At 43.2% G+C, this 24851-nt stretch overlaps 1 protein-coding gene and 1 pseudogene across 1 annotated transcript; both read right to left on the bottom strand.

Annotated features, from left to right (window-relative positions):
• Nucleotides 1-7: 7 nt before the first annotated feature.
• Nucleotides 8-17808, bottom strand: LOC114906991 (glutathione S-transferase A2). Its single transcript, XM_029242043.1, has 7 exons — nt 17685-17808; nt 8658-8770; nt 6521-6572; nt 5390-5522; nt 3579-3720; nt 1243-1374; nt 8-380 (listed from the first exon to the last, which is right to left on the bottom strand). The coding sequence occupies exons 2-7, from the start codon at nt 8742-8744 to the stop codon at nt 255-257; spliced, it is 672 nt and encodes a 223-aa protein (XP_029097876.1). The 5' UTR covers nt 8745-8770; nt 17685-17808; the 3' UTR covers nt 8-254.
• Nucleotides 8828-23593, bottom strand: LOC114907540 (annotated as a pseudogene).
• Between the last annotated feature and the right edge of the window lie 1258 nt (nt 23594-24851).

The raw sequence follows: 24851 nt of genomic DNA, 5'->3' as shown, positions 1-24851 counted from the left end.
CATGACACTTTCTCTCCCTTTATTTATGTTTAAGTCCCAGGCACATTCTAGGAGGAGATCATGATTTCGTATGTGATCAAAACAAAATGGATTGCTCTGCATCTAAATCTGCATTCTAATTAAATTAGCCCTTATACTTTGGAATATTTATTAGCTTCACAGTAGCCAGGATCTACATATAGGTAAAGCACTTCACTGTTGGAAAACTTCAATCTCCTGACGTTTTCCCTGTGTTCTGGGCAGCCACGCCCACATTATTGCATCCTGAAAATCTTCTTTGCTTCTTCCAAATTTTTCTCATCCATGGGAGGCTTCCTCTGGCTGCCAGGCTGCAAAAACTTCTTCACGGCAGGGAGATTGCTGACTCTGGTTTTCAGGGCCTGCAACGCACAAGAGCACAGCTCAGAGTGCAGCCAAAGACCAGCCCCGTCGTGAGCACAAACCAGGGACTCTGAGACCCTCCCAGAAAAGGGCCGGCCGAGGCCCCTCCATCAGCACCAGGATGAGGCTGGACACAGACACCTAGTGAGGCAGGAAGATAAAAGCATTATAACGTTTTCCCCAGAGATGTCTTAGTTTAAGACTTCACTCAGCTCAAGTCTTCCTCATGTTCTTCCTACACGTAAATTCTGCAGATTCACCCTGTCGTGCAATACGAGGAAGAGTAATGTGTCTCACACGGCAACACAGATGAAGGCTCCAAGATATCAAGACGGGAAGGTATAGGGGATTGGGCTGGAACTGAAGACAGAAAACATGAAAGGTAGACAATGAGATCAGTCAGAACCAATCTGCCCTCGCAGAGAGGGAGAGATGGGGAGAGAGAAATGAACTTGTAAGAGGAGGAACAGGAGCTGAGGGAAAGAAATGAGATGGTGGCAGACCTGCGCAGACAGACTCACGTAAAGAAAGAGGAGGACACACCTGGGAGGGAGGGAAGCAAAGAGGAAATGAAGAAAGAGACTGAAATGGAACAGGGGCAGAGAGAGGCACTAAGTCCTGGGTCTCTCTCCTGGGAAAAGGCAAGTCATTCTCCTTGGGGCAGCGACCATCTCCAATGTCTTTGGCGTGACCAGATTCTTTCCATGCCCCAGACCAAGGCCTTGGAGTGAACTGTGGAGACCTGGGGGCAGTGAGGCCTGGACAGTGTCAGGGACCCTAGCATCACAGTCCCAGGGTCCAGAGAGCAGATGCCAAGGTGGGAGATGTGGGCTCCCCCCCAAAGGCTGTGAGAGAGCTCACCTTCAGCAGAGGGAAGTTGGCCAAAAGGGTGGGGTCCAGCTCTTCCACATAGTAGAGAAGTTCAACCAGGTGGATGTCAGCCCTGCTCAGCTTGTTGCCCACAAGATAGTCTTGTCCATGACCCTTCAACACCTGGCAAATGGAGGGGTCAGATCAGGAACACAGGCCCGGGCAGGCTGGGCCCAATGCTCTTCCTCTGTCTCCCCTGCCCCACTTCCCCCTCTGTGCCTCACTGGGTGGGTGTGGACCTTCAGACCTTCTGCTGCCCCCGGATCAGTGAGACGGGCCATGTGGGTCCCTGCTGTTCCCTCCTCAACCTCAGTGGAAACCAGGCCACCATTTTCTTTTCCTGTTCCCACCTCGCTGTGGCTGCCTTACTTGCTTCCACTATATACACCGTGTTTCTGTTGACCTCACACCCTAAAGCGTGCAGCTCTGAACTTCATAATGCGGCCTTTCATCCGTCTCTGTCTCTCCCCTCCCCCACCTCGGGCAGTGATTCCACCTTCATGACAGCCTTCTACCACCCTAAGCAAATTATTGCAGAGTCTGTATTTCTTCTCTCCTCTTGTCTGCTCTCCTCATTTCCTGGTCTCTCCCTCTGGAACCTGAAATAAACCTGGGTCAACCTGAATTCCCATCTCCCTGACAACATTGACTCTGACTCCTATTCCACCTGTGTCTGTCAATAACACTGTGGAATATATTATAATTTGCATGCTGAACTGTCTAGGGGTGATTGCACTTAATGTTTGCAACTTACTTTGAAACACCCCCCAAAATAATATGTTTGATTAGAGGAGAAAAGGATAGGGAGATACATGATGAAGCAAACATAATAACAAAATACTAATTTTTGATTCTAGGTGGCGGGTATGTATGAGTTGATTGTACATCTCTTTCAACTTTTCTATGTGTTGAATTTTTCATAATAAAATATTGGAAAAAATATATGATGCTTACTTAAAATATTGCAACAATATGAAAATCATAGAGGCAAAAACACACATATCACCACCAAGTAAAGATAATAACATTTTGGCAAATATCCTACCAGACTATGTATGAACATAGAGGTATAGCTAAAAATTAAAGAACATAGTAAGACATCAAATGCTATTTTGTAATATACATTTTTCATTGATGTTATCATGGGGATCTTTGATTTCAAAATACAGATGTACTTAAACTGCAATGACTGTAGAGGTTTCCACCATGTGAATGTGCCTAAACTTTGAGCACCATAAAGCCAGAAGAATGTAGTTTCTGATTACTATTATTCACTCCTTGACGAGGACCTGACACATAAGCAACGAATTAATACTTGTGAAATGAAAGAATGATTTAAACTTTATAAAGATGAGGGTGTTGGTTAAGCTTTTTATTTTTATGTTAGCCTTCTGCATCTCTTACGATCATTTTTTTTTCAGTTCATGATTCTTGTTTAGCATGATTTCAGGTAGTTTGGATCTTGAGGTGTTCTCCTCTTACCTTCAAAGAGAAACATTAACTAAGATATATACCGCATGTAATGATGGAACATTATTTTCTTGGTTTTGTATGATTTTCTTCAAAAGTCTGAGAGCCATGTCCCCAAAATTTGTAGATTATTTTTTCCTGAACAACTTTTCTTCTGATTCTTCCTCTCCACCACTCTGCCCCCATCTCTATTTAGATACATCTCATCCATCCCCCAAACAGTACCACATTCTCCTGATGGGTAGGGTCTCATATCTCCCTACACATGGTACCAGAATATTTTCTGATGCATTGCTGTCATTGTGCTCCTCTTGGATCAAAGCCCCTGCACTGTGTTCTGCAGGATCCATGTACTCCAGGCTCCAGTGTGGCTCTCAGAGTTTCCATAGCCCAAGCTCTAACTATAAGCATTCCAGACTGGGTCTGAGTAAATCAAAATTTTGCTGACGGGCTTCCCTGGTGGCACAGTGGTTGAGAGTCCGCCTGCCGATGCAGGGGACACGGGTTCGTGCCCCGGTGCGGGAAGATCCCACATGCCGCGGAGCGGCTGGGCCTGTGAGCCATGGCCGCTGAGCCTGCGCGTCCGGAGCCTGTGCTCCGCAATGGGAGAGGCCACAACAGTGAGAGGCCCGTGTACCGCCAAAAAAAAAAAAAAATTGCTGAAAAATTATAACTTGGGTAAAACTTGGGTACAATTCTTCCTCATAGTCAATTTTTATAAAATGCCCTAGAGTCAGGGTGCTACATTAGTATTCAGAAAGGCTCACAGAGGTGAAGGTCAATGGCCCTGCAATGCCAGGCACTGTTTTTCTTTGTTCTCTGATCTCAGTGCCAAAAACACTAAACAGTCCACTCACTTTTTCAAATGCAGGAAGATAACGGTTTGTTATACTCTCTTTGATCTGGGTCGTCTTGGCATCTTTTTGATCAGGTGGGCACAGTGGCAAATGCATGATCATTTCACCCAGATCTGCCACACCCTCTGCATACATATCAATCCTGAAAGACAAAATGACCAAACTGTCAAATGTCTCCTGCGTTAGATTTTACAGTTTAGAATGGGTAAGGATGGAACATCAAGAGGTGGCAGAGTAAATCACCCCCATTGGGTGCATTTTTCTATGTCAGTCATTTAGTTATGATTTTTCTTAAATTTAACATTTCATTCTAGAGCAAGCCATCGAGGAAGATATATGTCTAATATTTTTGTTATATACATGACCAAATGTAGGGACAGAGCATATCAGTGACCTGTCCAGAGTCACAGGCATGAGAGAAACGGGTGGAATCACTGCAGGTAACCACTGAGACCACGCCTAGGGTTTTCCATCTCTGCTGTGGTGTGTTCTGTGCACAGTTGGTGTGATGAATTAGTAACACCTCAGTCATGTCCAGAGAGAGTCCTGGCACCACGGACCTAGCCATGTCCCTCTTCCTGTCCCATCCTGTTACACTACCAGGACCCTTTAGATGCCCAACCAGCACTTCCTCCAGTTATTTCCCATAGAATATGGTTCCACAGCCCTCTTCACATATTGTTGCCCAACTCTGGCCTTGTTTGTGTTTCTCAAGACTCCACCCAAAATATCCCCCAAAATAGTGCGTTTCTTCATTTTGTTCCTACAGTACATATTCCAGGTAACTTTGCTGTTTTTCTTCCAAACATGGTTTCCTACAATAGTCTTTTTAAATGAAAGCTTTATTGAAATATAATTCCCATACCAGAATGTCACCCTTTTCAAGTGTAAAATTGTGTGATATTTCTTTGTAAAGTCACAGCATCCTGTACCATCATCATACTCTAATTCCAAAATATTTTCATCACTTGCAAAAGAGACGCTGAGTGTTTTTTAAGGCATTCAATGTTCTTCCCTCCCTCCAGCTTCTGGCAAACACTAAACTACTTTTGGTTTTACGGATAGCGATGTTCTGCACATGCCAAACAAATGGAATCATACAACATGCATCATTTGTGTCTGGTTTCTTTCTGTAAGAGAATGTTTTCAAGGTTCATCCATGTTGTAACACAGATCAGGACTTCATTCCTTTTCATGGCCAAATAGCATTCCACTGTATGGATGTGCCTGCCTTTGTTCATCCATTCATGGACATTTTGTTGTTTCCACTTTTTGAATATTACGAACAATAGTGCTATGAACTTCTGTGTACAAGTTTTAGTGTGGTTGTATTTTTAATATTTTTAATTCTCTTGAGTATATTCCTAGTAGTGGATTGCTGAGTTGTATGGTAACTCTATGTTTAACTTTTTGAGTAACTGCCACATTCAATGATTCAATCATGGGGTCCCATCACAACACGGAGGAGACCCCCCGCCCCAATATGGCTGTATTGAATAAATCTGCCTGCTACAAACTGATATTAAAATGTTCCAGATAACCCTGGCATCGTGGGCTCAGTCTCTGCAAACCCTTGTCAAGTGGCCAGTCCATATAAAGGGCTGATAAATTAGGTTCCTGGTTATCATTCTTATAATTTCTGAAACTGGAGAATCACCTTGTCTAGATACTTACCTTCTGAGGTTTTATCCTCTAGACACTCAGACAGTTTGTCCCTTGTCTCGATCCCTGTGAACACATCCTGCTCACTCAGGGAAGGACCTAGATTGTTCTTATTAATCATTAATGAAAGAACAGAAAAAATACCGTACAGGGCTCTCTCTTTCATGTCTTTCCCATAGAGGTTGTATTTGGTGGCAGTGTAGTTGAGAATGGCTCTGGTCTGCACCAGCTTCATCCCATCAATTTCAACCATGGGCACTTGCTGGAACATCAAACTCCCTTCTTTTGAAAGAAGAAAAGAAATAGAGTGAAATACTGGATGAATCATACTGTTAAGGTAAACTGAAACATTTTATGTATCAAAATTTTTGTTGAAATGACTGAAGACATAAAAGGAAACAAAAATTTTACCTAGTAAAATTTCAATGGAAATACCATTTTGCTTTTAGCTTCCTGTAATCCTTTTGCTTATCAATTTGCCTTTTTCTTTTCAATCTATTATTTCAGTTAACTTTTTATTTCCCATTCAGAGCATGGTATGTCCCTTTATTTTATGTGTTTGATTTGTCTTCATGGATTTTTAAGAAGAATGTAGGAGAAGTTCCACTGGCCAGTTGCCAAGTCAAAAGGGAAATTCTCAAAGTAAGTCTCATGGGGTTCATGGCATTAAGGCCAGTTCTAAGAGAGACTCCTACATAGCGTGTTTTGTATGCCCTTCAAATCCCACCACTGGATGGTGTGCAGGACAGGCCTGTTTTCCCAACTCCACTGATGCTGGCCCTTGCTCTTTATCTCCCTCCTCACACGTTCACCTGGACTTCGAACTAATTCAACACCACCTGGTTATTTGAGTCTGCAATATTGCTATGATATTACCATGTCAAACCTGTCAGAGAAAAGAATTGAAGGCAACTGCTGGGCCTGTTTCTCCCCTCTTCTTTCTAATGCATTTGTTTTCCTTGGGTGGGAGGGCTGTGTGGCATCCTGAACTGATACAGTCACTCACGGTGCAGAAAGGCAGGGAGTGCACAGAGAGGGCATTCACAGGGCACCGCCCAAGCCGGCTCCTTTAGCAAACACTCAGAGTTCCAGCCCTTCCTAGTCCTGAGTGAGCTGCAAGACCTGCTCAAGAAGTCCCACCCCTTACCTTTAACCATGCTTCTCCCTCTCCACTGACCCCACTCCCACCATGCACACACATGGCATTGCTGGGGTTCAAACCTCAACTTATGACTCGTACTAGATCCTCCCACCTGAGGAATTTAGTTTCTTGGTCTTACCATTTCTTAACTTATCCAAGTCTCCTGGAGTTTTTATAAATATCTCTTCAAACTGGAAAGCAGAAACAGTCAATGAGTTTTTGTTATTTCATTCCATAACATTATTGAACTTGAATGACCAATGTCTGGTGCATACTATGGAGAAGCTAAGATTTCCGAGTTTGGCAGGGTACACAGAGGACTATGATCATGGCCATTTGGAAATCTGCATTAGAGCCACCACGATAAAAGCATGGGTTGCAGCACGTAATTGCTTATTTTGCAAGTTCAATTCACCTCCACACCATCTCCACCTCTGTCAATCATTAGGTTGTGATTTGGGAGGGGGAAATCACTGGAGGGAAGGGACTGGGAAGTTCCTCTAGTTATGGAGTTTTAATATCTCTGGAAAGCCCTTCTCTCCTTGTGAAATCAGGACAAGGTATTGAGTGTCCCCCAGCATGAGGTATCCATGGGGCCACTGACCCCCAAGATGCTGCCACCAGGGGCCTTTGCTGTATATTACCTCCCTCCATTCAACTTTATATTTTAAAAAGGGGTCTTGATGGTGAAAAGTTTGGGAATTGGGGGTTTCTAACTTGCTCAGTGGAACAGTTTATTGTGGCTCTACATGATCCCATAGGGTCAGACTATACAGACAGTGAGGTGTGTGGGCAACAATTTATAAAGCACCCAGTTCTAGACAACATAGGGGGTGGTGGGTGGTCAGTGTGGGAGGGTGGCCGAGGTAGGATGGGACTTGCTGGTGGGCTGTTTGCTTGTGAGGCTGACAGAGATGGGGTTGTGAGGATCAGCCTTTGGACCCAGAGAACCCAGAAGTCCCGACCAAGAGCCTCTGGTAAGCTTTGTCCCACACCCTCCTCAGTCAGGCTGGGCTGGTCAAAAGGAGGCCTGGGATGCTCTCAGCATCTCCCCCTACTTCACCTTCTGGTGGTGAACTCACCCTGCCCAGGGGCTCTGAACACAGGGGCTTAGGTAAACATGCTGTTAGGAGGCTAAGAGAGCACACTAGAGGTTCCCTTTGCAGGATGCCACCTCACCTGAAACCCTCCTTTACTGCTTGCTCTCCCCTCAGGGACCAAGTCTCCAGAGTCTGTCCATGACTCCCTCCCCAGGAAACCCGCACAGAGTTGCTGTGTCCCTCTGACCTGGGCTGAGAAGTGCTTTTCTCAGAGACACCTCTAGAGGGAAGCACTCAACAGAGTCCCACACTTGCTCCTGAGAATCTGTCATTTTAACACTTTAAAGTGCTTGGGTGTCCTCCTAGATGCTCCCACCCCTCTTTTAATCACATATTTACTTGTCTGCATCCTCACTAGAGTGTAAGCTGCCTGAGGGCAGGGACTGTGTCTGTCTAGTTCACCCCCGTATCTCCAAGACCTGGCAGGGAACCTAGCACTTCAAGGTGCCCAACAAATTCATTGCTGAGTGAATGCATTAAATCTAACAGGCAGTTTGTTACAATCCGCCCCTCTCTGTATTTCTGGTTTATGTTTTAACTTTAATTACATTTACTTTCTAATATGTATATTTTTGTCTTTTTGTTATGGACATTTGTAGCATACAGAAAAATGAACAGCAAATTATCATAATCCTTGTGCCCATCAACCAGCTTCAATAATTATCAGCTCAACCCAGCTGTGAGTTATCTATATGCCTACCCCCTCTCCCCTTCGTAATAATTTGAAAGAGATCCCAGATATCTTATATTTCAACTTTAGATAGTTCAGTGTATATTTCTAAAACATTAAAACTATTAAAAATAACCACAATACATTATAGCACCTGTAACACATTAACAAAGTTTACTAAAGATCAACTGATATTTTGTTTATGTTTTTGACAGCTGTATAAATGTCATAAATAATATTTTATAATTTTAAAAATCAAAATCCAAATTAGGCCCACACGATGCGATTTGTTTCTTAAATTTACTCTGTTTATTCTCTCTAATAAGAAGACATTTTAATAACATATTAGGACAAATCTGTTTATCTCTTAAATAACTGACAAATTTGTTTTAATGCAGAACTCTTAACAGATCATTTAGTTAGAAAAGTCCCCTAGCTTACGTGAGAAAAGTACTTTGATACAGTTAATTTAGATTCAACTTCAGATGAACAAACTCAGGACCTACCTCTACTCCAGCTGCAGCCAGGAGCCACCGGATGGCCTCCATTCTGCCCCGTCCATTGAAGTAGTGAAGCTTGGGTTTTCCCGCCATGATGGCAGTCTCCTGGTTTCTCTAAACTTTAATGGATGAATGAATGAATGAGTAAATGAATGAACAAAGAATAAAACCACAGAAGCAAGATGTACTTTATGATATATGACTGAACAGCACCAACAATGCTGAAGAAGTATTGGCCTCCTTTGTCGCAGAGTCCGAAGAGTCCCTGGAATGTCTGCCTTGGCCCAAATTCCCACCCCCGATAGCCAACCGTGGGAAATTGCACCAAACCATTGTCCAGTCTCCATTGGGTAAAATCTGATTGTCTTGGCAGGCTAAGAGGTGAGTCTGTGGTGAGGATGCATGGCTGGGGGTTAGGGAGCAGAATGACTAAAGAACTAGTATTTATTAAAAACCTCCTAATGGTCCTGACCCAACACTAACCCCTTTGGATGCATTATATCTTTAATCCTCACAACAGTCTCATGAAATAGTTATTATCTCCATTTTTCCGTTAATGAAACAGACGCTCAGAGCTTAAATGACATTCATGGAAATCCACACCCAGGATTAAAAAGAGGGCAGGGCTGGAACCCACACAGATGCAGGCCCTGGGAGCCTGGGAGGGAGGGGCCTTGGAGCCAGAGGACTTCGCTGACAGTGAAAAGGAGGCTGCAGAGTCTGTCTTCAGCTCCTTGGCTGTTATGCTGCATTTGTTCAAAAGCTGAGACGGGGCTCAGATTTGCTTAATGGTCGCTCAAAAGTTCCTAGTTCTTTCTACAAACACAGGATGCTAATTCCTTCCCTTTTTTTTTTTTTTTGGAATTCTACATTACCTCTCTTGGTACATCTTATACCTACAACAAGGGATGTTGCTGCATTAATTTTACAGCATGGGATGGAACTAAGATTTGTTCAATGTCTGTTATACACTGGGCATTCTCACAAATTTATTTTCATTTATCCCTACAAAAATCAACTGCAGTGAAGTTTGTCACTGCTCTCATTTTACAGTTGGGGTTACTGAGGTTTCTAGGGTAACTTGCTCGAAGTAGGTGGCGGACTTGGGATTCAAATCCATTTCTATATGAACCCAAGTCTAGGCTTCATTTTTCCATATTCATGTTTTTCAAAATATACATGACAATCCTTCAGTGGATTGTGAAATCCACCAATTTTTAAAATAAAGTAGAAGAAAATAGAAAATACCAGAGTGCCTTACATGTCGAAGAGGTAAGCATTGTTCTATGAGTTTTTAGTTTTGTTGCATGTATGGGTGAAAGAAAGCACGTGTGCACACTCATTTGTTCACTGTAATGGTAAGAGATACTTGGGTCTTGTCGGGTGAGTGCAGTTTGAAAGCCCTTGGTCTACAGCAGCCTGCATGAGGAGTGGACATAGCAGGGAACCAGAGAATGAAACTCAAAGGCTTCGACAATGGACAGAACTAGTTCCATCATGGGTGTGAATGGGAAACACACAGGACTCATTAAAAGCAGGAGTCCCAAAGCCAGGACTTAGGGAGAAACAGTTGCATTTTCTATCCAAATCCCAAGCTCTGTTTTTTCTTTCAAATAATTACTATTTAATATTGGGACAGTACATTTCATATTTCAACCAAAAGACAAAAATGCAGTTTAACTCAAAGGCACAACAATTAAAACACAGAAAATAATGGCATCTCGCAGATGCCTTATTTCTAAATTAAACAAACAAATACACAAGTTTTGTTCCCTTCACTCCCCCAGCGCAAGCCCACAAGCTTTTCCCAAAGTCTTGAGTTTTCGATGCCGTACAGCACCCAGCACCGTGGACTTGTGAGGCGCTTGAATGTAGCAATTAAAACGCTTGCGAGGTCTAGCGAATGGCATTTGAAAGGGACCTAAAAGTGCAGATATATCTTTTTCAAACATGTTACAGGCTGAACTGGCTCTTTGAACACTATCACTCTGCTTAAATTCAGGAAGCAGGCTTTAAAAATGCAAAAGGCATATAAGTTGTATTTCAGTGCAAATCTTCAGCTGGTAACTGGAAAAGATTCCAACAATAAAAAAGAAAAAGTCCTTTGTGTCACCTGCCTCTCCCCACACCCAGAGCTGAAAGGAAGAGAAAAAGAGAACAAAACAAAAATAGAAGAATTACAGATGACTTTGGAATCATTTAGGAATCACTACTTCCAATTTAAAAAAATTAATACATTAAGAAATCAATAAAAAGAAAAAATAAACACAAAAGTAATCTTTGTTTCAACTGCTCTTCACGTCTAGAATGAGATTCCATGAGGAGTGCGCTTGAACTTTTAGTCGTGGGCAAGGAAGAGGCGCTGAGGACGTGAGGCTGGGGCCAGGGAGACCACAGGCCAGCCGGGGGCACAGGCGCCACCACTACTCGTTCAGCCAGGGAGCCCTGAAGTTGCGGTGCGGCTGTGGATTTAGGAATGTTCTCATCACTTTGTGACACACGCTCTGTTTCAGCGTCACAGGTTTTACAAATGGTTCAAATTCAATGAAAAAGATTCACCAGAGGCTGAAAATATCGAGTCCTCAAAAATATGAATGCAAAAATAGTAAGGGGAAATGAACCAAGTCTGTAGATACCTACATACAAAGTTTCTAGAACATCTATAAAAGCACAGTCATAAGAATTTATTTTCCATTACATTAGTTTATATCAAATGAATAAATAGTATTTATAGATTTAATGTGTCATGTACATATACATGTGCTCTGTTTTAGCTTAAACAAAAATGCTACAAAGTGGGAGACGACTTAAGGGAGAAATCATAACCAAAAAGAAAAATCAGCCTTTTAAACTATTAACCCAAAAGCCTCCTTAAAGAAGTTTCTGGGTGTGTCCAAAAATAATCAATAAGGAGAGGAATTCTCGTAATGCTGTACCATCCCCTCCTGTTCACCTGCAACAGAGAGGAGAAATGTGGACTTTTCTTTTCACTGATGTTGCACACTAGCTCAGCTAGCACCAAAGCTCAGTTATTGCTGAAAGTTAAACAGGAAAATAGAATTGGACCAAATGTCACTTATTCAGAAAAAAACAAACAAAAAAAGAGGCATAATCAGTTTGTGTTAAGTGGGAAATGGAGATCTCATTTATCTCTGAGGTAGGGGAAAAAAAATGTTCCAGAGACCAGGAGCATAACCGACTTGGAGGGGAAATGTGTCTTGGGAGAGCGGGACACAGCACGATCCCAAGAACTGCGCACAAAAATAGATTGTACCGTTCTGTTTGTGAGAACAAACGATGTTGGAACTTTTATTAGCTGTGCTACCCCAAAGACGTGTTCGCAAGGGGTCCATTTGAGAGTGAGAAATACTGCTCCCATCCACACCCGGGTCGGGGGCGTTGGCGCGGGGTGTGTGTGAAGGGTGTGTTTTCTGGAGGTATTCCTGCCTGCTCACGGGCGGTGAGGGCCATGGTTAAGCGCTCTTAAATCCCACTTTCAAAGCTTACTTTGAAGTTTTGAGATCAGGATCTCAACTTTAAAAGTTTGTTTCCTTCAGTTTCCTAAGCGCAAGACACATTCGGACATTTCTGCTAGGCAAGTCACATAGGAAGCCAGAGAACTTTAAGGAAGGTCTGGTAGACTACACGGGGACAGTAAATAAAAGGGGGGAAATGGCCGAGACGTGAGAAGTCTTATTCGGCCTAAGAATTCTTGGGTGGTTCAAATTGATTGGAATGTACAGTCTCTCAGAGACGAATTTTTACGGAGAGAAAGAGAGAAGCTAGAGGATGCAATCAGAAACCCACAATCCTGGTCTGCGTCCTCCAACTTCTTAGAGGGACAAGTGGCATTCAGCCACCCCAGACGGAGCAATAACGGGTCTGTGATGCCCTTAGGTGTCCAGGCTGCACTGACTGGCTCAGCTGTGCCTACCCTACGCCAGCAGGTGCGGGGGCCCGCTCAACCCCATTAAAGATGGGGATGGGACTTAAATTTAAAAAAGAAAAAGAAAAGAAAAGAAACCCACAATCCTAAGCACTTCCTTGACAACTTTCACACAGCTGCTTTTGGTGACGGTGGTACACGGAGGCCGACGTGCGAGGGAATTTTGAGCAGGTCCGATAAGCTACCTAATCAGAACCGACGGGGAGGACCACCCGGGCGGCAGCCGAAGCGACCACGCTCTCCTAGAGACCAAGACGTGTCTTGTGGCCGTCCTGGAGCTTTCTTCTCTTGATGCTGGAGCTGGAGTAGCCCTCCTCGCTGCCCAGGCGCTGCATGCTTCCCCGCTCGTCTGAGTCGCTCGCGCTGCTGCGGCTCCAGGCCAGGTCGCCCGTGAGGCAGTCTGTGCTTTCGGCGTCCACATTCCTCTCTTCCCCGTCGGAGTTGGAGGCTCTGAGGAGACGGTGGAGCCTGTGCTGTCCATCTGTATCCTCTCGATGCCCAGCTTCTCCAGCTGCCTCTTCAGGTGTCACTGCTCTCGCTGAAGCTGGTCTATTTGGTGAATGGCTTTTCTGTCACAACCTTCAAGTGTCTTTATGTGCAATTTTGCTTTTGTTAATAAACTCAACGTAGTGTGTCCATTTGATTCCGGACCAAGTGGCATCAGCCCCTTCAACTTTTCCAGGCACAAGCCAGGGTGGGCCCGTCTATTCTTCTCCATTTCACTGTGAACAGATCTGCTACTGCTGTTATTCTTGTGGGATTTTTTTTTTTTACATCTTTATTGGAGTATAATTGCTTTACAATGGTGTGTTAGTTTCTGCTTTATAACAAAGTGAATCAGTTATACATATACATATGTCCCCATATCTCTTCCCTCTTGCGTCTCCCTCCCTCCCACCCTCCCTATCCCACCCCTCTAGGTGGTCAAAAAGCACATGGAACAGGGAGAGCAGCTCAGTCTTGTGGGATTTGCTCCTCCGTTTTAAGGCATCTCTGTCCTTGTTATTGCACGGTAACATGGAGGCATACCGTGTTCAGCTTCTCTCTCCCGCCGCTCCAGGCGGTCGGCCGCCTCCAGCAGCACCTGGATGTTCACGCGAACCGCCGCCGCCGTTCTGCACCAGGCGCCGGGGGCCCCGGGAACAAGCCCCACTGCCCACCGGCTTGCCGCCGCCCAGCACCCACGCCCCCCTGTGGACCCCGCAGAGCAGGGCTGAGAGGGCCTCCCTGGCGACCACTCTCGCCGGAAGGGGGAGGGGACCGGAGAGCTGGGCACCACAGGCCACCGTGACAGAACCCGGAGAAGAGCAGCCGCTGCCACGGCCGCGGAGAGTTTCTCAAGCTCCGTTTGAAAAACATTAAGATTCTCTTGCAAATTTTCGTGGTTGTGGCGTTTGGGACAAAAATAGACTTCTCTTTACCCAATAAAGATCTCCCTGAAAAGTACGTTATGACTTTATTTTAGATATCAAAATGTTTTCAATATCCACATTTTTAAAAATAAATTTATTTTATTTATTTATTTTTGGCTGCGTTGGGTCTTTGTTGTTGCACACGGGCTTTCTCTAGTTGTGGCGAGCGGGAGCTGCTCTTCGTTGCGGTGCGCCGCCTTCTTATTGCTTCTCTTGTTGCAGAGCACGGGCTCTAGTCGCCCGGGCTTCAGTAGTTGTGGCACGTGGGCTCAGCAGTTGTGGCTCGCAGGCTGTAGAGCGCAGGCTCAACAGTTGTGGCGCACAGGCTTAGTTTGCTCCGCGGCATGTGGGATCTTCCCGGACCAGGGCTTGAACCTGTGTCCTCTGCGTTGGCAGGCAGATTGTTAACCACTGCGCCACCAGGGAAATCCCAACATCCACATTTTTAAAGTAAGGACTCAGTGGTCTAACCTTTAGAAAGTAAAGAATCCTTTGGAAACATACTTAACTCATCTGTCTTGTAATTGGAGACTGTGTACTTTCTTGTCACGGGAAATGGAGGTGCTGTGATTCAGCAGAATTCTGTGAAGGGTGCTGCTGTGAACCAGAGGTCACAGGTCCCCCTCACACTAAGCTCGCTTATCCAGTGACTGAGGATCACCTTACAAAAGGAAATGAATTTTTCACTTATGTAATATTTTATCGTATGTTCCTTGTAAGCAACTTTCTTCACCTTTCAAATAAGAGGTTTCCAAAGGCCTGTTCAAGGCTGGGGCAAAGGTGACGTAAACTTCCCGGTCCCCAGAAAATGAGGAACTAGAGAGATTCGATGATTTGCCATCAGTCACACACGTGTGTTCCTGATTCACACTCAATATCTAGCAACTGTGTTCACCCTCAGGACAACCCCGGGAAACAGCTTCTAATATCCTATTGTCAAGAGAAGGAAACTGAAATTCAAAGAGGTAAAGCTACTTTCCTAGCTCACGTGTTTTGTGAGCATTAGGGTCATTTGAAGGCATCTTCTGACTTCCGGTCCCGGGCTGCCACCGCCCAACCAAGTAATGCTTAGGCAGTCTCTCTGCTGCTCTCTGAGACCCTCGTTTATTAATTTTTTCCCCATTCGGAATCCATTAGCCAACTAACAGTTAAATGGGAAGAAGAGAAGGAAACATCAAATTCACGAGTTCCTTTTTGTTAGCTGATTCTTAAGGGCTCGATATGAGGAAAAATGGACAAAAGTGTGCCTTGTTTTACTCTGACATCCTGAAAATTTACTGTGAGTAAATTGAGCACTAGTATAACTATATTTGACCTTCATAAGGAAGTAGGCTTATATTCCCTAAAAGGAATGTATCCTGGGATAATTCCAGTGTGAGATAAAGGATCTGTGTCTCTGGGGGTGCTCCTAAGGACAGCGTTTCTTAGCAGAGAGAAGGGAGGCTTAGAGACAAAGCCCAACTCCTTTCCTTTATAAGGTATGTAAACCCAGGGGAGGGTTGTCTTATCTCTGTACCTCAATGTTCTCTTTTAAAATATAGTTATATCGGGCTTCCCTGGTGGCGCAGTGGTTGAGAGTCCGCCTGCCGATGCAGGGGACACGGGTTCGTGCCCCGGTCCAGGAAGATCCCACATGCCACGGAGCGGCTGGGCCCGTGAGCCATGGCCACTGGGCCTGTGCGTCCGGAGCCTGTGCTCCGCAACGGAAGAGGCCACAACAGTGAGAGGCCCACGTACCACAAAAAAAAAAAAAAAATATATATATATATATATATATAGTTATATAGTTATATCTATTAGTGAGGATGGTTGAGAAAACTAGATAAGGTATAAAAAATTCATAATAGGGACCAGGAAATCCAATTTCCCTCCTGCTCTCATTTCCTGAGAGACAGGCGAGTCTCTGAGCACACCGGATAGCCCACGCGTCTTCCTTCTTCTGTCTGTAACTGTCTGTCTATCTACATCTATCTATCTACCTACCTACCTACCTCTTGACCCATAGCTCCAGTAGGAATGAGATTTTATACATATCCAGACTTTTTTCAGCCAAGTTATACAATGGCTCCCTTTTTATTTGGCTTGTGTGAAAGATGAGTGATGTTCACTGATTAGTTAACCTGGAATGCAGGAAGTTTCTGGCGAAGATTCAATGCAGTCTGACACAGCACTGAACACAGCCTTTCGAAACCCCAGGACCGCAGCTAACCCCTGGTTCTGCCCCTGAACCATGCACCCTACCTGCCTTTCCCCTCAGGCCTGGCCCCAGCCCCACTCACTCCCTGATCTGGACAACTCCGGAATCTGCTGGTCCCCCAGCCGCTTTGCATGGGTTCCAGCCATGGCAGTGGGTTCCACCCACTGCTTTTTAGAGCAGGAGCTCAGGGTCTCACTGTCAACACTTGATGGAAAAGATCCCTTGTCTCCTACCTCCTGTTTCTTCCCTGGAAATGCAGACGTTTCACTGATCCTTCTTGAACACCTTGTTTCTGGTTGACGGGTAACATATTTCCTTCTCTTAACAAGTTTCCTTCAAACTTCCTCAACTAAGACTCATTGGGCAGTTTCCTGTGCTAAGAAATGATGGCTGCTGGGGAACACGATAGGAGCCTGATGTGGTGGCTGCCCTAAAGGGGTTTAAATCTAGTCAGAAAAACAGGTTTGTAGACAACTGACAGCGCATAAAGGGCCCATTAGTGACTTCACTTTATTGGTTCTACCCAAGAACCATGATTCTCTTAGCCAAGCAGGGCAGAGCAAGGGGAACGGCTGCAGGCTGAGAAAGCAGAGGTTGCTGCCCACCTGCCCAGGTGGCCCCAGCTCCACTGCATCTCAGGCTCCAAGTTAATGACTCTACCCCACGTGTCATGGGATCCAAATGCTGCTGTCTGTAGCATCTTGCAAAGTGCTTCTCGTCATTGCTGTATCCATATCTTCTCTGATTTTCAGTCTCAGATACTATAATTCTCCCGTGAATTCATCCTGCCCTGGGCAGCTCTAGGACTTTCACGGGATCTCACTGAACCTCTCCTGTCTAAGGCCTTTGTTTCTTCCCCCCAACATTAATACTTATAACAGTGCATTGTTCACGCCTACATTCCAATTTCAATGACTTGTACCTTCTAGCCAGGTGGATTTCTATATTTTTTAAAAGCTAATTCTCTGCTCCCGTATTATCTAGTTTTCCCATCAAGACTTCCTTTGGAGGTTTGCCATGAGTTGCTTAAATCCCAGAGAGAGAAGGGGAATTGCCACAGCCCACTCTAATTTTCTGTTGACATTCAGACTTATTCCCATTTTAATGAATCTTAATTTTGATTTTTCACAGCCCACACAGTATTACAGCATCACAATTTGCACTTGTTGTGAACTGACTACTTCTACAGAGAAAGTTACCCCAGCATAAACACCTACACTCTCTCACACACTGGTCATATTCTCCGATTGTCTAAAATGCTATCATTCTTTTTTCTCCTCATATCATTAATTTTTCTCAGATCTAAATTCTCATGCCTAGGTTTCTAAATTCTTCATTTTTACATTTCTGTAACGATGTATCCAACAGCAATGGACTAAAATTGTCCCCTAAGCACAGCAAGAAGGCACAATGTGAGTATAAAACAGTTTTTCTTGTGCTATGAGCACACTATACAGATGTATAAAATCAGTACGTACCTTATGAAAGTCTGTCTCCCACTTGGCTCAGCACCTCAAAGCCAAGTCCACATGTGTTTATAAGCTGTTGTTACAGTTGACTGAACTCCTCTTTGAAGCAGAGAGAGTCGGGTTAGGGAAAAGCCCCTCCCACAGCATTCAGGGCCACTGGTTCCATGCTAGATTTAAAAAAAGAAAAATGATGAGTCATTCCCTTACCATGCTACAACTGGTTAATATCTTTTCAAGGTCGGCAATTAAATACAAAATTTCAGATTGATTGGACCCTTTCTGCCAGTGAGTGAAGTATTGAAGTATGGCTTTTTTTTTCCTTCAGTTTTTTTTTAAACTTTTTTTTCTTTTTTAATTGAAGTTAATTTACAATGTTGTATTGGTTTCAGGTGTACAGCAAAGTGATTCAGTTATACATATTTATATATATATACATATATATATTCTTTCTCAGATTCTTTTCCCTTATAAGTCACTACAAAATATTGAGAAGAGTTCCCTGTGTTATACAGTACATCCTTGTTGGTTATCTATTTTATATATAGTAGTGTGTATATGTTACTCCCAAACTCCTAATTTATCCCTCCCCAACATTTCCCCTTTGGTAACCATAAGTTGTTTTTTTTTCTAGGTCTGTGGGTCTATTTCTGTTTTGCAAATAAGTTCATTTGTATCTTTTTTTTTTTTTTAGATTCCACATATAAGCAATATATTATCATATGACATCTGTCTTTCTCTGTCTGACTTACTTCACTTAATAGGATAATCTCTGGGTCCATCCATGTTGCTGCAAATGGCATTATTTCATTTTTCTTTACATAATAAATTTTATTTTATTATTATTTTTTTATTGGGGTATAGACGTTTTACAATGTTGTGTTAGTTTCTACTGTGCAGCGAAGTGGAATTCCCTGTGCTCTGCAGCAAGTTCTCATTAGTTACCTATTTTATACATATTAGTGTATGTATGTCAATCCCAGTCTCCCAATTCATCCCACCCTCCCTTTCCCCTCTTTGGTGTCCATAAGTTTGTTCTCTACATCTGTGTCTCTCTATTTCTCCCTTGCAAACAGGTTCATCTGTACCATTTTTCTAGATTGCACATATATGCGTTAATATATGGTATTTGTTTTTCTCTTTCTGACCTACTTCACTCTGTATGACAGTCTATAGGTCCATCCATGTCTCTACAAATGGCCTCATCTTGTTCATTTTTATGGCTGAGTAATATTCTGTTGTGTATATGTACCACATCTTCTTTATCCATTCATCTGTTGATGGACATTTAGGTTGCTACCATGTCTTTGCTTTTTTAAATAGTGTTGCCATAAACGTGACATGTTTTGTTTTGTTTTTTTGCTGTGTTGGGTCTTCGTCGCTGCAGGTGGGCTTTCTCTAGTTGTGGTGAGCAGGGGCTACTTGGGCTTTTCATTGAGGAGGCTTCTCAATAAAGAAGCCTTCTGCTCCCCCTGAATCAGTAAGACAGGCCAAGTGGGTCCCTGGTGTCCCCTCCTCATCCTCTGTGGAAGCCCGGCCACCATTTCCTTGTCCTGGGCCCACCTCACTCTGGCTGACTTACTTGCTTCTTCCCCTGAGCCAAGGGCTTAGCATGGTCTGCACAGTGTTTCTGTTGCCCCACACCCTAAAGTGTGCAGCCCTGGGCTTCATGACAAGGCCCTTCATATCCCTCTCATCTTTCTCCCTTGGGCGGTGACTCCAACTTCTTGACAGTCTTCTTCAACCCTGAGAAAACCATTTCAGAGTCTACATTTCTCCTCTTTTCTGCTTCCTGGTTTCCTGGTCTCTCTCTCTGGGACCTGAAATAAACCTGGATCAACTTGAACTCCCATCTCCCTGACTCCTAACTAACTTGCAGCATGGTACGATCCACATGCTGTAATGTCTGGGAATGAACTTCCCTGATGACTTAAAGTCACTTTGAAATCTATCCAAAATAATACGTTTGATTGACAGAACAAGAATGGAGAGATAATGACATATGATAATGGAAAACAAAGCTTTTTGGTATCCACGTGGTGGGTTCATATGAGTTCATTTTATACATCTTTAAACTTTTCTGCATGTATGAAACTTTTTATAATAATATGTTAGGGAAATGTGATATTTATCAAAATATTCCACCAATCTGGAAATCATAATGTACAAAGAGAAAAAACACACACAGCACCACCAACTAAAGATAATAACATTTTAGCAAATACACTTTCAGCTTATGTATACATGTAGAAGTATGGACAAATGGATAATTATTTGGAAAAGAATATAATAACATCAAAACGTATTCTGTAATAGGCAATTCCCTGGTAGTTCAGTGATTAGGACTCCATGCTTCCACTGCAGGGGGCACGGGTTTGATCCCTGGTTGGGGAACTAAGATCCTGCAAGCCATGCAGTACAGCCAAAAAAACAAACAAACAATAAACGTATTTTGTAATATATAATTTTTACTTATGTTGTCATGGGGCCCTTTGTTTTCAAAGTATAGTTGTACTCAAACTGCAATCACTGAAGAGCTTATCATCATGTGAAAGTTCCGTAAACACTCAGCACCACAAGGGCCAGGAGGGTATGCTTTGTGATTACTGTTAAATTCTTCACTCCTTGAATATCATGGCTGGACATACAAGCAATGAATTAGCATTTGCTGAATAAATGAAAGAATGTCCCTATGCTTTATAAAGATGTGGGTGTTGTTGTTAATCTTTTTATTTATATGTAAGTCTCCTGAATCTCTTTAAGTCATTTTTTTTTGGTTCATGATTTTTGTTTCACATGATTTCAGGTAGTTTTGATCTTGAAATGTTCTCCTCTTACCTTAAAAGAGAAACATTAACTAAGATATATACTAGGTATAATGATGGAACATCATTTCCTTGGTTTTGTATGACTTTCTTCAAAATTCTGAGAGCCATGTCCTCAAAATTTGTAGATTATTTTTTCCTGAACAGCTTTTCCTCTGTCTCTTCCTCCCCACCCCACTGCCCCCATCTCTGTTTAGAAACATCTCATTCATCCCCGAAACAGTACCACATTCTTCTGTAGGGCAGCTGGTCTCATGTCCCCCTACACATGCTACCAGAATATTTTCTGATGCATTGCTGTCATTGTGCTCCTCTTGGATCAAAGGCCCTGCACTGTGTTCTGCAGGATCCATGTACTCCAGGCTCCAGTGTGGCTCTCAGCCCAAGCTCTAAGTACAACCACGAAATTCAATCAAGTAGAGAATTCCAGACTGGGTCTAAGTAAATCAAAATTTTGCTGAAAAATTACAACTTGGGTAAAACTGGTACAATTCTTCCTCATAGTCGATTTTTATAAAATACCTTGAGAATCAGGATGTTACATTAGTATTCAGAAATACTCACAGAGGTGAAGGTCAATGTCCCTGCAATGCCAGGCACTATTTTTCTTGGTCCTCTGATCTCAGTGCCCAAAACACTGAACAGTCCACTTACTTTTTCAAATGCAGGGAGGTAACGGTTTGTTGTTCTTTCTCAGATCAGCGTCATCTTGACATCCTTTTGATCAGGTGGGTTCACTGGCAAAAGCATGATCATCTCACCCAAATCTGTCACACCTTCTGAATACATATCAATCCTGAAAAACAAAATGACCAAATTGTCAAATGTCTCCTGCCTTAGATTTTATAGTTTGAGAATGGATAAGAGTGGGACATCAGGAGGTGATAAAAGTAATTCTCCTCCACTGGGTGCATTTTTCTATGCCAGTCATTCAGTTATGAGTTTTATTAATTTTAACATTTCATTCTAGAACAAGCCATTAAGGTAGACATATGTCTAATATTTTGGTTATACACAAATCAAATATAGGGACAAAGCACACCGGTGACCCATCCAGAGTCAGAGGCAAGAGAGAAATGGGTGAATCACTGCAGGTAACCACTGAGACCACACATGGGGTTTGCCATGTCTGCTGTGGTGTGCTCTGTGCACAGTGTGATGTGTTAGTACCACCTCAGTCATGTCCAGAGAGAGTCCTGGCACCACGGTCCCAGTCACATCCCTCTCCCTGTCCCATCCTGTTACACCACCAGGACCATTTAGATGCCCAATATCAGTAGTTCCTCCAACTATTTCCCACAGAACATGACTCCACAACCGTCTCCCCATACGGTTGCCTGGCTCTGGCCTTGTTTGCATTTCTCAAGACTCCACCCAAAATATATCGTGAGGAGACTTCCCTGGTGGTTCAGTGGTAAAGAATCCGCCTCACAATGCAGAGGGCGCGGTTTGATCCGTGGTCAGGGAACTAAGGTCCCACATGTGGAGGGGCAACTAAGCCCTAGCGCCACAACTAGAGAGCCTGCATACCACAAACTACAGAGCGCACGACTCTGGAACCTGTGCGCCACAACTAGAGAGAGAAAACCTGCACGTCACAACGTAAGATCCTGTGTGGCACAGCTAAGACCTGATGCAGCCAAAAATAAAATAAAATAAATAAATAAGTAATAAGTAAATCTTTAAAAAAAAACAAAATATATAGTGAAATAGTGCAATTCTTCACACAGTTTCAACAATGTATATTCCGGGTGATTTTTTGTTTTTGTTCCAAACAGGGCTTCCTATAGGAGTTTTTTAAAGTAAAACTTTATTGAAATATATTCACATGGTATCATTTTCATCTTTAAAATTGTACTATCATTCTGAAACCATCACCACATTCTAATTCCAGAACATTATTTTTATCATTTTATCCAAAAGGAAATCCAGTACCCTTGACAGTCACTCTCCAATTCCTCCACATTCCAGCCCCAGGTAACCACTCAACTACTTTCTATTTCTATGGATTTGAGCATCTGGACATTTCATACATTTGGAATCATACAGTATGTGGCCTTTTGTGTCCGGTGTTTTTCATTTAGTACTTTTCAAAGTTCATTCATGTTGTCACATGTATTGGTACTTTACTCTTGTTCATGGCTAAAAATATTCCATTGTATGGATGTACCATCCTTTGTTCATCAATTCATCAGTTGTTGGACATTTTGTTTGCTTCCACTTTTTGAATATTATGATCAACATTGCTGTGCACTTTTGTGTACAAGTTTTAGTGTGGATGTATTTTTGACTCTCCTGGGTATGTACTTAGAAGTGGAATTGCTGAGTCATATGGTAACTATATGTGTAACTTTCTGAGTAACTGTTCACAGTTCATTACATGATTTTAGTATCAGTCATGTGGCCCCATCACAACAGAGAACAAATTTCCCTCAAATATGCTTGTATTGAATAAATCTGGCTGCTTCAGACTTACAGTAAAATGTTCCAGATAATCCTGGCATCTAGAGGACCAGCCTTTGTTTACTCTGTCAAGTGACCAGTCCATATAAAGGACTGATAAATTAGGTTCCTGGTCATTATACTAAAATTTCTGAAACTTAAGAATCAATTCCTTTAGATCCTTCCCTTTCCATTCTTTATCCTCTAGACACTCAGACACTTTGTCCCTTGTCTCTAGCTGTTGGTGAGTGCCCAGCCTGAGCTCCTGGAGTCATGGTTCCAGCATCCTCCTGGCTTTATAGTTCACCTGTGTTTGGAAACCTCTGTCACTGTACTATATCCATGGACCACATCCTCTTTCATAAGCTCTTGATTCCACTCCAAGTTCCACTCTTCCCTCATCCTCATAGGTCTCTGCTGTACTCAGTTATACCCACTAAGGTCTATACTGCTGTCGGTCATGATCCGTGTGAGCACATCCTGATCACTCAGAGAAGGACCTAGATCGTTCCTATTAATCATTGATGAAAGAACAGAAAAAGTACCGTACAGGGCTCTCTCTTTCATGTCTTTCCCATAGAGGTCGTATTTGGTGGCAATGTAGCTGAGAATGGCTCTGGTCTGCACCAGCTTCATCCCATCAGTTTCAACCATGGGCACTTGCTGGAACATCAAACTCCCTTCTTTTGAAAGAAGAAAAGAAATATACCCTTCTAGGATGAAAAAATGTTGAAATAACTGTAGATATAAAATGAAACACTAAAATGATCTGGAACGCTTAAGCAGGATGGCATTTGGTTTTAGCTTGCTATAGTCCTTCTTTTTCCTATCAATCTGCCTTTTACTTTTGAACTTATTATTTCATTTCTCTTTTTGTTTCCCATTCAGATACATGGGAGGTCCCTTTTAATTCTGTGTCAATTTGTCTTCACGGATATTTTAGAAAGAAGTTGGAAGAAGCTGCAGTAGGTTGCCATTTCAAATGGGAAGTTCTCAAGTAAGTCTCACATCATATAAGGCAGGTTTTGAGAGATTTCTATGTGGAGGACCCTTTCCCTGCTCACCAATTCCACAATACTGCTAGGATGTTACCTTGTCAAACTTGCCAGAGAAAAGAATTGAAGGCAACTGCTGGGCCTGTTTCTCCCCTCTTCTTTCTAATGCATTTGTTTTCCTTGGGTGGGAGGGCTGTGTGGCATCCTGAACTGATACAGTCACTCACGGTGCAGAAAGGCAGGGAGTGCACAGAGAGGGCATTCACAGGGCACTGCCCAGGCCGGCTCCTTTAGCAAACACTCAGAGTTCCAGCCCTTCCTAGTCCTGAGTGAGCTGCAAGACCTGCTCAAGAAGCCCCACCCCTTACCTTTAACCATGCTTCTCCCTCTCCACTGACCCCACTCCCACCATGCACACACATGGCATTGCTGGGGTTCAAACCTCAACTTATGACTCGTACTAGATCCTCCCATCAGAGGAATTTAGTTTCTTGGTCTTACCATTTCTTAACTTATCCAAGTCTTCTGAAGTTTCCATAAATATCTCTTCAAACTGGAAAGCAGAAATAGTGAATGTTTATTATTTCATTCCACAGCATTACTGAGCATGCATTCCACAGCATTTTTGTTATTTCATTCCACAGCATGGCCTCTGTCTGGTGCAGACTATGGAGACTGTAGGATTTCTGAGTTTGGCAGGATGATCACACAGAAGACAGTGATCATGGCCACCTGGAAATCTGGATTAGAGCCACCAAGATAAAAGCATGGGTTGCAGCACGTAACTGCTTATTTTGCAAGTTCAATTCACCTCAACCCTGCCTCCACCTCTGTCAGTGATTAGGTAGTGATTTGGGAGGGCGATATCACTGGTGGGAAGGGACTGGGAAGTTCTTCTAGTTATGGAGTTTTAATAT

Source organism: Monodon monoceros, unplaced genomic scaffold (genome assembly GCF_005190385.1).
Source record: "Monodon monoceros isolate NGI ecotype Baffin Bay Population unplaced genomic scaffold, NGI_Narwhal_1 Super_Scaffold_3, whole genome shotgun sequence".
In the NCBI taxonomy this organism is placed as follows: domain Eukaryota; kingdom Metazoa; phylum Chordata; class Mammalia; order Artiodactyla; family Monodontidae; genus Monodon; species Monodon monoceros.
The sequence above is the reverse complement of the archived record's forward strand: the minus strand, read 5'-3'. Positions and strand labels throughout refer to the sequence as shown.